Below are 13,471 nucleotides of genomic sequence, written 5' to 3' on the forward strand. Positions count from 1 at the left end.
TGACCTATCACCTACTGCTGGAAGTAGTCCTTCGTCCACACGACACCAATAAGGACGAGCTGCGTCACCCTGCGTCGGAGCCCGTTTTTCAACCATTTCGTAGGGCACCAATGCTCATAGAACGAGATAGCCGGATGTCTATGCACCAAGCATACTGGGTGGTACTTTAAAAGCAGTTGACCTCTACAAATCCTTCCGCATATTCGAACGTTCACGAACGACCCTATATAGTTTCAGAGGCACTGCACGTATCCCGCCCCCACTGACTGTCTTTTTCTACGATGTCATTTCATCAATCTTGTCGGAACATCCATATCGTGCCTGAGCATGGCCACACGATGTTACTGGCTGAAGTTCGCAATATCCAAGGAAAATATATTCCCCGGAAGATTCGTTTAGATGATCACATTGGAAATACTGACGGTAATGCCCCCTTACCGCTCTGTATAGCCCACTACATGAGTGCTGACCGACCAAGGCTGGTTCATCTGGGGTGGATCTAATTTCACTCATTCTGCAAGAAACGTTGCACTAGAGGAAACTCCATGGGGCCCCAAACTTTGCGCCGATCTACCAATGATAAATGGTGGCTCTCGAGGCCGCCAGGGTATGATGCTGTCCGATAAGATCCAGAATAATGATGGCCGTCTCAAGTTCCTCGTGAGTGTAGATAATACTATTGGTGCACAACTAGCCATGCTGATATTCTTCTAGGGGCCTTGAAATTGGCAACTCCAGAGGCAATGCCAGGAAAAAGATCTGTTACAGTGAACCTTGTCATCTCCCAAGACCAGTCTCTCCTACTCTTCTTGTTATTCTTATTCTTTCCTAATTTTTCTTTCTCCTGTCATTCTTCGTCATTATTCTTTTATCACTTTACTGTTATTGTTCTTGTTATTTTCAGAGCCGAACACGAACCTATCTTCGAATAGCTTATATTTTTCTACTATAGCAATACAAGAGGTGTTTAAATTCATTGATGAGTAGAAAGCTGGCGGTATCCATACTCAATGCCAGCTTAACTTCATACTCTTATATACTCTACATGTGTATCAGTACCTCAACGGCAACTCCAAACTCTCTACTTAGCACCTTATCCATACTGGCGTATGCTATGAATTGACTCAGCGCCGTATATCACAAGGTAGCCGACATATATTCTTTCCCATGAGGTCTGTAGCATGGTAATTGAATACACTTGCCTATATCATTCAATCTGACGGATACGAATATAGATACGTTTCTTCAATCTTTGTACAGGTCTTTGAGCTGTAGACGACTCACTATATGTTAATGTTAACTACCCATACTGTTATTCCCTGGTACGTTGTCAGTACAGCGGCGATGGTAGATGGCTAGCATTAAAAGTACTACCAAGCGTATCGAACTGACCTTGGATATTCAACTTGTTGATGTCTGCTTTTAGGGCTGCTCTAAATTCGGGCCTTTTGGGCTTAGGCCTTGGGTAATTGGCCGCGAGGATTTTCTATAGTTGCTTGGAGATAAATATGACGAGCCAGTTGGTTTGAAGCTATCACCGATGCAACTTCGATCGTTCATCTTTGCCCTAGATCTACTAGCTGGCTATATTTCACGGTCGATACTACACTTCTTGTGCTTAGCGACAGTACTACTCATATCGCCAAGAGTATTTGAGGCGCATAAATGATTAATTATTGGCCGTTTAGGAACGTGAAAACTGACTATTGCTGTGTATCAGGCAGCGTCCATCTTACTGGGTTAAGTATAGTTGTTTCACTACGTGATGGAGAAGTGAAAATAAATCATACCTCCCAATTCACCTGATATGTAGTCTGTTTGCGTGACACTCTTGAAAGCTATAAAGGAACCTTCCCCCATCTCCATAATGCTTTCCCATCACTGTTTAGCCCGGCTGTCGCCATCAACCTCCTGCCTGGAGTGGCGTATCCAAAGCTTCATTGCGCTGTCATTATGATCGGTCCTATCGCTTTCATTGATGCTTGTCATTCTCGATGGCATCCTGCCCCCAGAGTGGATGATTGTGGTGATGGAACAGCCTGATGAATTAGGTCACAACGAGCTTGTCTTCCTACTTTCGCGTTTCGAAAAATGTATAAGTTAAGATTTATCACTTGGACCCCCCACTGATATAGAAGGTCAGGGATTTCCCAGCACTTGCGAGCATATAGAAAGGTTCTTGCACATCTCAAACTATCCCTTTCTCCGTCCTTAGCACCCGGGTGTTAAACATGCCTACTCTACTCGAAGTCCTTCCCAGACGCAATCCTGATTTTCTCGAAAGGCGTCCTGCGTCAGGATACGAACGTGCGACGAATCACCTCGCCGTTTCCCTGGACCAACTTCGAACAAGATGTTGAGGTGACGCACTCAAAATTCCAATGGAATCAGCAGATGGTTGACCACCAACAGTTGTCTGGCGAGGTGTCAGAGCTGGAAGGTCCAGTTTGAGCAAACCGCCATCGGAGATGAAACAGCGTCCAAGGCCGCTGGGGCCAGCAATATTGATCAGACGATGTCAGCGGTGTTCCTCTCGCAGAAGATAGATCTCCATGTAAGAGACTTCCGGGCGCCAACGAGCAACTATGATAAAATCCCGGATATAGCGGCAGCAAGTCAGGCCACAGGCGACCTAGGACTTATCGGAGAGCTTAAAACTCCCTGAGTGCAGAATCATGATTTATCAAACGTCTTGCGCAACCATATAAGGCACAGACATTTCTTAGGTGAGTCAGGCTTAGTGACACCTCTGACAGTGGGCCTGGAGGACGTTAATATGAGTCTGTAGGCCAAGTCGCCGAGTATATGCAAGATACCAAGGTTGTATATGGGTTTATCTAGACATACAACCAAACCGGTTTTCTGCGACAGGTGTGCAGACAATCTCCAAAATCATACATACAGCGAAGTTGCTGCGGTTAGCCTCCACCAGTGCGTGTTTCATATCGGATCTCTGGCCGAAACCGCTCATATAGCGGTCAACATCTCGACGAACTGGGTAGGAGAAATGTGAAAGGGGCCATCTTGTCTTGTTCTGGGTCACTGGGAATGTGGGCCTGCCGATGATATATCGATGTTTAATTAGTGGTGGTAAGAAATCGGCAAGGATGCCATCGTCATGTTTTAATGGAGATGTCCACTATGTTGAGTAGATGAAACAAGATCTCAGTCTTATTGCGTTAAGTGAAGTTGCTCATGCTCAGATGTAATAGTAGTACTACATGAAGATCTAGAGGCACGATGAGGTTCTCACAGTGTCAAAGCCACCGCCATACAACACCACACACCCATTTATTACATCACGCTCTTTTTCTGGGTGACTTCGCCTTCATCCAAGTACCAGTCTTCCCACAGATCTGCCTCCCATTCCCACGGGTCGGTTGATAGTTCAAAAGGACCGGCAATATACCTGCACATCGGAAGTTTAGAACAGTGTAAAGAAGGTACAAAGTAAAGGGCTGACTAACAGTTTACCTGTACGCTCGTCCCAGTAAAGCTCTCCCTGAGCATACCAACTTGGGAGGACACCGCTTTTGGCAAGGGCGCTATGTAAAAAGATGGGTGTTAGACACTGAAAAAACGACTTCCATCAGGGTACCCATGTCTATGCAACTTTGAAAGCGTCGCGGATTTGGTCTCTCTTTGGCAATGGAAGTGTGTAAAAAAGTCCTTACCCGATGACTCCTAACTGAATCCTAACTCCTGGGACTTTGCTGAAAGCGATGTAAAACAGATAGCCGCCAGGGGCCCAGCTATCCTGACCTTGGGCTTTTTTTTTGGAGCCGATCAGCGTTGGAGTATGCTCAGAGCCGATGTCTTTCAGGGTCTGACAGCATGTATAGTGCTCGAGTGCAGCAGAAGGGAGGTCGAGTGAGGCTTGCCGGGCTCGAACTTCTGGTGATGCAAATTCTGTTCCTCTGAAAGGAATTTGCATATAGAGTAATACATACCCTTAGTGGCCGGGATTACCAACCTCTTCGCAGTGAAAGAGCGCCCGAGTACATGGAACACGTAATCTGTACTTCATTTCACCCTCCTCCATCGCATACGCGTACTCTTCGACTTTGGAGGTAAGGCGCCACTGAGAAGGGGAGGAATCAACAAAGGCGATAGGATTCAGCACAAGGCTAGGCAAAAGAAAGCTTGGAGACGCCATATGAGCAGTGTGAGTGACGGTCTGGCTGAACAGTGATATAGAGTGATCAGGAAGAGGGGAGAAAGTGTGTTTGTCGTCGCTGAGAAGTCTATATCAGGTGACCATATATCCTGTGAATTTCAGAGTTTGATTCAATTTACATCGCGATTACCTATTAGGCCACCTTTATCTTGCCTACGAGCACGTGGGCACCTGATGCACAGAAATGCTCAGACATCTTGCTCATATATCAGCCAAATATAAGCAGAAACATGACTTGGGCGATCAGCTTTCTAACATCACGTAAATTATCTTACGAGGAAGAGGTGGACTTCTGAGTCCGTCAATGTTTACTTCTCTCAAGCATCCTCTTCTTTGTGGGCCTCTGCCTTCAGATTGTAGGCGGATGTCTCGAGGGAAGCGATAGTGCTAGCGATATTATCATTGGCGTCGAACTTGTCAAAGCTGGATACAGCACCGTGGTAGTCTTTATCGCTTGTCTGTTAGCCGTGCAGACCTATTTATGGATCAACTGCCAAGATATCACCGGTACCAGAAGTATTGGTAGGCACTGTACGTCGTGCAACAGGGAAATCACTTCGAAATGGCCTAACCAGCATGCGATAGGTGCCCAAATCCATGGTTTTGGCCTTGCCGTTTATCATAGTTCGCATTACCTACCTGTGCCTCTCCGTTATTCATGGATCCGATCTTCCATGGAACAATTTGGCTGGTCCAATTGCTCCATTTTTACTTATGGGGCTATTGATGGAATACGCCATCGTTTGTATATATCTTGCCATGGGGTTTATAATTCCCAGTTGGAGAAATGTGCAGGAGAATAACGATGTCACAAACCCCTTCCTATCCTTTTCTGTTTCAAGTTATAGTAGAGTGTGATATTTCTAGGGTGCTCACATTAAAGCATAGCTGTACATTGGTAGAACCAAACTTTCAGCCCGTAAAATGTGCTGTCTTTTAATATTTTACATTTTTATACTGTCACAATTGGTACCACTTCACATTCGGTTTCCATTAGGGCATTCCCCTCTGTCATTTGAATGGGTCAAGGGTTTGATGTGAAATAGTAGGTAGGAGCGGTGTCGAAATAGGTTTTGGGGAACCCTAATTCAGATATTGAATATCGATCGAAAATTTTCTCTGTCTTTTATTTGGAGAGATGTTCTGTCTCACATTTTGTAGTTAGGGGAAAGCTCACTTCTTCCGTGAGTTTTCTAGTCGAAGGATATCTATGATGACCATCTTCTCGGTCTTATATAAGAGATACATGGAACCCTTGGTGCAACTGTAAGGCCTTGATTGAAAGTATGAAAGTTTGGTTATGTACTTGAGTTAAATACAACGGTTGAGAGGGTACTCCTGAATAGCATTCCACTATTAATGACATGGATCATTACCTAAAGTTACTATTTTGAAAATCATCTAAAGCCCCTCTGGGTGAGGCTGGCATTCTGCCCTGTGCCAGACGAAGTTGAGTCTGTTGTACAGAGTCGTATTCATACCTTGGCAGTGCAAATCCCAAGCCCGATCTCATGTTGGTCAGGCAGCGAAGCCTTGGCTCATTCAGATTCAGGAGAGCTCCTGAAGCATCAACCCACTGCTTTTCGCCTTACCAGATGTAATCTCCTGCGGTCAAACGTGCGTCACTATGCATGCAGGGCCTAGTAGGATCTGCTCACTATGTAGGAGTACTCAGCTGGGGGTATATTCGCATCAATAACCGCGATAAGTGCAACTTTCCTTCTCTTCTTGAACTCTATCGTTCTTCTTCTTGCCGTTCCTGAGATGTATGGTCGAGAAGCGGCTTGATTCAGCGAAAGAACCACTAAGATACAGGTCATCCAGGTATGCAAGCACGGCCTTGCAGTTGTGAAACAGGTTCCCTTGAGTAATCAGTCAGCATAGAAATGTTTGTGCCACCATATTACTTGTGACATCCCGTGAAGTTAAAACAAACAAATTTAACAGTACAATAACCTCCCTATCACTCACGTCGTATTCTCCTGTGCTGTTCTGCAGTACTCCTATATCTATCCCTGATGGACCTCTGAGCTCTCTACCACATCATTCTTAATTATATTTAAACCCCGTAGCAGCCTCACGATCAGGGATGTAAGGTTTCTGGGGGCTGGTGCCACTTATGTTTCTAAGTATATCTGACAGAGGCATAAAATCTACAATAAAACATGGTGTATACTTGTATATGCGCCGTGGTCTGACCGCCGTCTTTAGGTCATCAGGGCGCGGCAATATAGGGAACCAGTGGTCATCCTCGATGTTTTAATTTGTCATTGTCAGCGTACGCAATATCATCCCATTGGACTTCACAGTATCACCCGATTTAATTCCTCAGAGCCAGTTACCTGTTCGCATTGAGTACGACTTCGCCTATTCGGAAAGATATTCCCTTGTGACCGGTCACACTCATCTTCGAGACTTGTTATGGATACCCCGATCTCATGTTGACATTGCAACTAAGGGGATTGAAGGGGCATAGTAAGGGGTAGGGGTGCGGCAACTTCAGTCGCTGTAGGAGCAGCTTTTTCACGGGTGTGATACATATATATTGCGCTTCATCAACTATGGCAAACCGATTTAATCGACAGAGCACACTTGTACCGAAGTCTTACTTGACTTGGAAGTTTTCCTTGTGGCATGACGACCCTACTTCTTCCACTTGTCCTCGTGGCCCTTGCGGCGAGTCTTCAGCAAACTGCTCCACTAGTAGCAAGCCCCTTCTCATCTGGGGCAGGTCTCCTGTCTCGAGGAGTCTCAGGTCACGAGCAGTTCAATATCAACACTGACTACTATTCCAAATGCCCAGAAACTGGAGTTGTGAGGGAATACTGGTTTGACATCACGAATATGACGGCCGCCCCCGATGGTGTCCGAAGGGCCATGATGCTGGTCAATGGGCAGTACCCTGGTCCCACCATCGAGGTAGACTGGGGGGACACCGTTAAGGTTCATGTACAAAACCGCCTGGAAAACAACGGCACCAGCATTCATTTTCATGGGGTCCGACAGTTTCTTAATAACCAAATGGACGGCGCAGTCTCGGTTACCCAGTGTCCAATTGCCCCCGAGACGAGTTATACCTATACTTGGAAGGCTGAGCAGTACGGAACAAGCTTCTATCATTCCCATTTCTCACTACAGGCGTGGGAGGGGGTATTTGGCGGCATTATTATTCACGGCCCTGCGGCGGCTGACTATGATGAAGACCTTGGCGTTTTGTTTCTTAATGACTGGCCGCATCGCACGTTCAACGAAATATATATTAACCAAATCAGAAACCCTGCGACCCCGGTCATCGATACTGGTCTAATCAATATGACCAACGTGTGGACTACTAGTGATGGTGAGACAGTTGGTCAAAGGTTCAAGACGGAGTTTGTCCCTGGGAAGAAGTATCGGATTCGCCTTGTGAACGCTGCTATGCACGCTCACTTCCGATTCTCCATAGACGACCACAACCTAACAGTCATCGCCAGTGACTTTGTGCCAATTGTCCCATTCGCAACCAACAACATCGCCATCGGAATGGGCCAGCGCTACGATATCATCGTCCAAGCCGACCAACCCGTTGATAACTACTGGATCAGGGCCGTTCCTCAGTCAGCCTGTTCTAATATCCCCACCGGCGACAACATCAAAGGCATTGTCCACTATATAGGGGCAGAGGATGGCGAGGATCCAACGACCGTTAAATGGGATTACGGAGACGACACACAGTGTCTAGACAGGCCAATGTCAGACCTTGTACCCTGGGTCGCTCTTGACGCCATGATCTCCAACACAACCAGCCTCAACGACGCAGTCGCTCCCACGAACGCCGGAGGCATATTCCTATGGACCATCGGTGGCCGGGCCTTCAATGTTTCGTGGAAGGACCCTACCCTCCAACACTCCTCCGCCACGGGTATGAAAACCACAATCCCTGACCCGGGAGCTATTAACCTCCCCGAAGCAAACCAATGGGTTATCTTCATCATTGCTACCAACCAGGGAATCCCGCATCCGATCCATCTTCATGGTAGAGTCTTCTTATTCCATTCTAGATGTTTCTTGACCGAGCTAATGATCGTGCCACCTGTCAGGTCACGACTTCTATATCCTCGCCCAAGGCATCGGCCCCTTCTCCAGAAGCATCCCCTTGCAAACGCGTAATCCTCCCAGACGGGATGTCGCTCTAATGCCGGCCGAGAGTAACGGGGGGTACTTGGTAATAGCGTTTCCGACCAATAATCCCGGAGCTTGGCTTCTACACTGCCATATGGGTTTTCATTCATCGGCGGGCTTCGTACAGCAGATTGTTGAGCGGCAAGATGAGTTCTGGAAGTTCCTCAATCCAGAGCTTTTGAAAGACACGTGCGAGGCATGGGATGATTATGCCGCTGTCAATCCATATGGGGTACAGTATAGAGGAACTAACGGGCCGTACGAGTCTGGGATGTGATAGTCACTATGTACCACGTTGGGCATGTCATGGCAAGTCTAAACAGAGGCGTTCCTGAAGATGTAGTATTGGTTTGGGCATAGACCAATTGAATATTATTCTGTAACTTTAATCTCTTGCTATTCTGGCCTTGTGTATGTCTTTTTTATGTTTGATGTTGTTTGTGCGTGATACTCAGTCCCCTCCAAAGTTACACGTGTAAATATATATATTTCGTCATTGGAGGCTTGATCCACATTATGGGGAGTATATCGGCGGGATGGCAGGAACTTGCCAAGCCTGATGACGTCACAGACTTTTGAAGACCAACTAACTATTAAAATTTGACCATGTCTAGCTAACAGAGTTATGGATTATGAAAAAGAAACACAGCCGGACCAGGGAAAGGGGCCTTGTGGCTGTGCGACAAGTTCGATCAAGCCACCGCCACGTTGCGCGTTGGTGCTAGTCCCAAATAGTGGCGTCGATCTCCCGCGCATGAGTTGCCGAATTCGGCCATCAGAACCAGAAGTAGATAAACTTTCGCTCCATTCTGCAGACCGCCCACAAGAATTGATTTCAATAGTTTGACAACCCCCCTGAACCTGTCTCTATATCCACGGACCTACTTTCGGAAAGAGAACGTCAGAAGGAAAGAAAAAGAAGAAGCAGGCATGTTATAGCCTTCGAAAGATCACCAGCAAAGATGAACGCGACTGACCGGTCGCCACTCTTCGTTGTCGAAGAGGTCCTCTGTGCCTACCCTATCAGCACGAGCTATGACTCGTGTCCACGATATCTCTTCTATGCTTTGCTCCTGGCAGTTTGTGTCACACGCTGGACCGGCTGGCTGGCAGATGTCTTCCTCGGTGCCGCAGCTACCTATGCCGGGACAGCTGCCATTCAAGCGTTCATCCTGGTCTCCAGTCCCACCAAACACCCTACTCCACAAAACGTGTCTATTCCCTGGATTCCGGACAATACCAGCCTGTGGGATGACTTTCCGGCCCTGGTCACCGAGACCAACGAAATTGAGATCAGTCCCGCGGCTATAGAACTAGACGCAGACGCCGTGCTTTCCATCGTGGTGACTGCATATCTCGTATTCTTGCCGCTCCAATGCTGGTCTCGTGTATTCGCCAAAGAACGGATCAGCTCGATTATATTTACGCTCTGGAATGTTCTTATGTTTGCCGGATCGATATGCTCCCTGGTCTACTGGCCCAGACTGAAAAAGACCCCAATTCAGTACGCCTTCTGCTTGCCACAGCTTCCTCCGATATCACCTGTTTCAAGTGATGGATGGGAGTCCTGGCAGCTCACATCGACCTGGAATAATAGTGTGTGGGATCTCTTTAGCAATGACTCGTTGCTGCTTCAACTGAATGATGTCTGCTTCTACCCATGTTTCAACACTACCCAGGTGCTACGCCAGCAAACCTCGTTACAGGTGTCTGTAGCAGCGGGGGATAATAGATTCACGAAGCGCCACCGATTTTGGGGCAAGGTAATCTACTCTCAGCGGTACATCTATAGCCTGGTCGCTCTCAGCATGGTGCTGAATGTCCTCTTGATGCTGGTCAGGGTATTGCCGTATCACTCTAGAGTCCCTTCATCGCGAGTATGGGAGATCTGGAAGGAGAGAAAGAACATCCTTAGGGGCTTGAAAGAAGACTTCTACGCCGCAATTCATACATCAAGGGACAGCCGGGAAACTATGGTGGAGAAGACACGAACGAAACTACCACTGCGGAAACGGATATCGCGATTTTTCACCCTACGAGTGCTGGGGTTGTGGGCCAAGGTGACCTTTGATGTCGTTATTATTGGTGCCGTAGTATTCAGCATTGTTATCAGTCCACTCACTGTTATCGCCTTCGTGGCCTGGATCGAATATTATATCCGTCACGATGGGCCGTCCCAAGAGACACCACAACAGGTCGGCCAGTGGTCGCCTCTAGTGTCCATTGCGCTGTTGAGTATCTCTGCTGCAATTCACAAGTTGAAGTACCGGGTGGCGCCTCGCCGTGAGATTGAACAAGATATTGAAGAGCTGAAAAAGGAACTCGAACGTCTGGAGAATTTAAGAGATGAAAAGTCTAACACGCGAGAGTTCCATTCTCTTCATTCTCTTCGGGATCGTTTTAGTACAGAGGGGCAACATTACGAATCCAACCAGTTAGAATAGCAATCGGCATAATGATATTTGTTGTTCGGAGAATATCCTCTAGCGAAACCATCGTCCATTCCGCTGGCCTCTAACTCAGCGAGCGTCAATTGAATTTACCCCTAGTGTTTTTTCTACTAGCCCTGAAGTCGGACCTCGTTTCGGACGCTATATGGAGATAGAAGATACTGATCAGCCCAGCTTTCGGTACAGAGAATCTGGTTGCCTGGCAAGATTCATGCAACCAGCGAGACGTTGATATATTGTTATGATTCCTCGACTGGAGAGGAATGCAGTGCAATTCCGAAAGCTTGTTTATTCTAAGCATGACCCACAATTCCTGTGTTCAGCTCAGCCCAGGAGCTTTTCCCATCCCATAACCGCACTGTGACCGAAGTAGTAAACATGCATGATCTTCACTTGGTGTCGAAACAGACAATATTATAGTTAAATAAGGAATAAAAAAGCGGATATCATACTCTACTAGTGTATCTAAAATTCCATTTAAAACGGGCTTTTGTCTCTTGCAATACCGGAATACATACTGTCTTCTTCCAGTGTTCGCGGAGCCCGAAGAATCCGAGCCCGAATCGGAAGGATGGACGAGCTTCCCGTGTTGTGTGGAGTTTGCGGCCATCAGATAGGCAGCAGAGTAAGTGTCGCACCAGTATCTGGCGGGGCGTCGTTCATGATACAGTGATACACGTCACAGTCTACAACGGTTAGAGTTTCTGTTGACCTCATATTCGGCATGTCAGTGCGTGTCCGATTAGCTGAGCATATGTAGGGTCCAGGACCGCCACTTGCACTACTTGGTCAGCCATGGTGTTCTAACTAACTATTCCTCATTCGCAGCTTATTCATCCATACAAACCCTAGATATCCACATGTCACCAATGCGGTACTGAGTCTGTTCAAGCCAGGTCAACTATCAACAGAGCGAGTGCCACGATCATTACCACCGCCAGCACCGAACAAGAACTCCTGAGCCATCCTCAATATGCGTCTGGCACCCCTTCTCGCGGCCTGTCTCTGGCCCATCACCTGTGTTGCTACGTCGCCACCCAGCCCAGACGATGGCACTCCACAGGGGAATCGTGGTGAACCTCGCGAGCCTTTCCCTATTGCATCCGGTCATGAGATCCATCTTCCATGTCGCACGTCGTCAATCTGCGGAAGCAACCTTAATGAGAACTCCAGATCAGACGAATACCTTGTTAGTGCTCCGGACGGCCAAACTCTACACCATAGCTAACATTACAGGCATTGGCACTCTCCACGGAGAAAGATTCTCTATTGGCGAACGGCAACACCATTCTACCAGCTCGCCTCCCGATGCGTCTAACCGCTATCAAACACTCGAGATCAGACAAGACAATCTCCGAAACCCTGACGCTACGCTACGGGATGAACATAATCCCCGTTCAGCGGTTCCAGACCGGCCAAATAGCCGACCAGTTTCGCCTGGATATCATCCTGTTCGACGAGTCCGGACATCCAACGGATATCAACATGATCTCCATTGGGCTCTCCCGCGATGCCCAGGACGCTCTTAGAATCACAATGATCACGATCAACCCGAGTCCCGAACCCTCAAACTGCCAAGGCAATGATAGAGACTCAACGCCTTCGGACCCATCACCCCCGACAAAACATGCAGATCGGAGCCATACACCCGAGTCCAGGCCCCAGCTTCACAAATGGCTGGATGCTGGTCGGAGATTCGGCGGGAAGTCTTACGGATCGTTCACATCGGCGTTTAAGCGACGGCCTTGTAAGGAACATTGTTCCGACCGGTACTCGTATCTGCGGAACAGCAACGGACATCATCGGACGCCTATAGTGGATATCCTGCGTGTCTTTTACCCGGCTATCCTGCCGTTCGTCCTTGGGGTCGTGGCGGGGGGTGCCATTTGTCTTATTGGGGTTATGGTGCGCAGGTCTGCGGCTTACTGGTCTTGTGAGAAGGAGGGTGAAGGGGGACAAGAAGGTGTCGGTGATAGGAATGAAGGGGGGACTGCAGTAGCCAAGTCGTAGTATTGGTGTACCCTGGGTTTAGTTTGGGTATTGTGGAATGGGTAATTTTCATATGTACATTTTACTTTGTAAGATCTTGTTCATGAATGACGGATTCAGTTTTACAGTCTATGTCTCCTCCGTTGTCCCAACGTATCTGGAAAATACTAGTTGTGCCATTCAGTGAATTAGCGGAAATTTGCCACTTCTAGATTGTAGTAGCAAAAACCATGATGATATTAGCACGCAGAGGACTCGCGCATCAAGGCGGGTAGGCAGCCGAATTCCAAAGCCTAGAAATAAAGTACTAAAACAAGCACCCCACAGTACCATTATGCCTGGCAGCACCACGCTTTATTCCTAAATGATGTGGGTGGCGGACCATGGAAAGGCGAGCGCGACGATTTTCCGAGCTCTGTAGAAGTAAAGTGGATCCATCCTAGGAATTTAACCGAGCATCTAAGAAAAAACGTAGCAATTGGTAGAAACTTGAAGGCTGCCATTTGGTCTGTACCATTGATGGGAAACTTTTTTTTAGTCCCAATAAAAGTACAGGGCTGATATCAGGGCAGAGGCTACAATTGGCCGCTGCGGTATTACCACTGTAGCCTAGCATTTGTTTCCCCAGAGAAACTTAGTCAAGATATAGGCTGCAGCATAAGGTTAATGTGGAAGATGACTAGAGCAATTGGCT

The 13,471-nt window shown here is 47.5% G+C and overlaps 7 protein-coding genes across 7 annotated transcripts; 6 read left to right on the forward strand and 1 right to left on the reverse strand.

Moving 5' to 3' along the window:
• Positions 1-338: 338 nt before the first annotated feature.
• Positions 339-723, forward strand: BDV37DRAFT_282288 (CVNH domain-containing protein; the record flags this gene model as incomplete). The annotated part of the gene is made up of 3 exons (XM_032087004.1): positions 339-423; positions 479-660; positions 715-723. The coding sequence occupies 3 exons, from the start codon at positions 339-341 to the stop codon at positions 721-723; spliced, it is 276 nt and encodes a 91-aa protein (XP_031942371.1).
• BDV37DRAFT_101488 (uncharacterized protein) lies at positions 629-975 on the forward strand. The gene has a single exon (XM_032078186.1). It carries the CDS (start codon positions 744-746, stop codon positions 930-932), a length of 189 nt encoding a protein of 62 aa, XP_031942372.1. The 5' UTR covers positions 629-743; the 3' UTR covers positions 933-975.
• Positions 976-2,796: 1,821 nt separating this feature from the next.
• Positions 2,797-3,194, forward strand: BDV37DRAFT_246283 (uncharacterized protein). Its single transcript, XM_032081743.1, has one exon. The coding sequence runs from the start codon at positions 2,828-2,830 to the stop codon at positions 3,011-3,013; it is 186 nt and encodes a 61-aa protein (XP_031942373.1). The 5' UTR covers positions 2,797-2,827; the 3' UTR covers positions 3,014-3,194.
• Positions 3,195-3,294: 100 nt separating this feature from the next.
• Positions 3,295-3,934, reverse strand: BDV37DRAFT_282289 (uncharacterized protein; the record flags this gene model as incomplete). The annotated part of the gene is made up of 3 exons (XM_032087005.1): positions 3,295-3,409; positions 3,468-3,545; positions 3,675-3,934. 3 exons carry the CDS (start codon positions 3,932-3,934, stop codon positions 3,295-3,297), a joined length of 453 nt encoding a protein of 150 aa, XP_031942374.1.
• A 2,877-nt stretch (positions 3,935-6,811) lies between these two features.
• BDV37DRAFT_293449 (Cupredoxin) lies at positions 6,812-8,615 on the forward strand (the record flags this gene model as incomplete). Its single annotated transcript, XM_032089421.1, has 2 exons — positions 6,812-8,192; positions 8,257-8,615. The coding sequence occupies 2 exons, from the start codon at positions 6,812-6,814 to the stop codon at positions 8,613-8,615; spliced, it is 1,740 nt and encodes a 579-aa protein (XP_031942375.1).
• A 376-nt stretch (positions 8,616-8,991) lies between these two features.
• Positions 8,992-11,296, forward strand: BDV37DRAFT_246285 (uncharacterized protein). Its single transcript, XM_032081744.1, has one exon. It carries the CDS (start codon positions 9,301-9,303, stop codon positions 10,780-10,782), a length of 1,482 nt encoding a protein of 493 aa, XP_031942376.1. The 5' UTR covers positions 8,992-9,300; the 3' UTR covers positions 10,783-11,296.
• A 103-nt stretch (positions 11,297-11,399) lies between these two features.
• Positions 11,400-13,096, forward strand: BDV37DRAFT_246287 (uncharacterized protein). The gene is made up of 3 exons (XM_032081745.1): positions 11,400-11,544; positions 11,617-11,977; positions 12,025-13,096. Exons 2-3 carry the CDS (start codon positions 11,762-11,764, stop codon positions 12,796-12,798), a joined length of 990 nt encoding a protein of 329 aa, XP_031942377.1. The 5' UTR covers positions 11,400-11,544; positions 11,617-11,761; the 3' UTR covers positions 12,799-13,096.
• Positions 13,097-13,471: the final 375 nt, after the last annotated feature.

The sequence above is a fragment of the Aspergillus pseudonomiae genome (genome assembly GCF_009193645.1).
Source record: "Aspergillus pseudonomiae strain CBS 119388 unplaced genomic scaffold BDV37scaffold_26, whole genome shotgun sequence".
Lineage (NCBI taxonomy): Eukaryota > Fungi > Ascomycota > Eurotiomycetes > Eurotiales > Aspergillaceae > Aspergillus > Aspergillus pseudonomiae.

What these genes read in the sequence shown, in the direction of transcription:
- BDV37DRAFT_101488 (XM_032078186.1), top strand. Translation starts at nt 744, where the DNA reads ATGCCAGGAAAAAGATCTGTTACAGTGAACCTTGTCATCTCCCAAGAC.
- BDV37DRAFT_246285 (XM_032081744.1), top strand. Translation starts at nt 9,301, where the DNA reads ATGAACGCGACTGACCGGTCGCCACTCTTCGTTGTCGAAGAGGTCCTC.
- BDV37DRAFT_246283 (XM_032081743.1), top strand. Translation starts at nt 2,828, where the DNA reads ATGGGTTTATCTAGACATACAACCAAACCGGTTTTCTGCGACAGGTGT.
- BDV37DRAFT_246287 (XM_032081745.1), top strand. Translation starts at nt 11,762, where the DNA reads ATGCGTCTGGCACCCCTTCTCGCGGCCTGTCTCTGGCCCATCACCTGT. An exon ending in CCAGATCAGACGAATACCTT is followed by an intron (nt 11,978 to 12,024) that starts GTTAGTGCTCCG and finishes CTAACATTACAG; the next exon opens with GCATTGGCACTCTCCACGGA.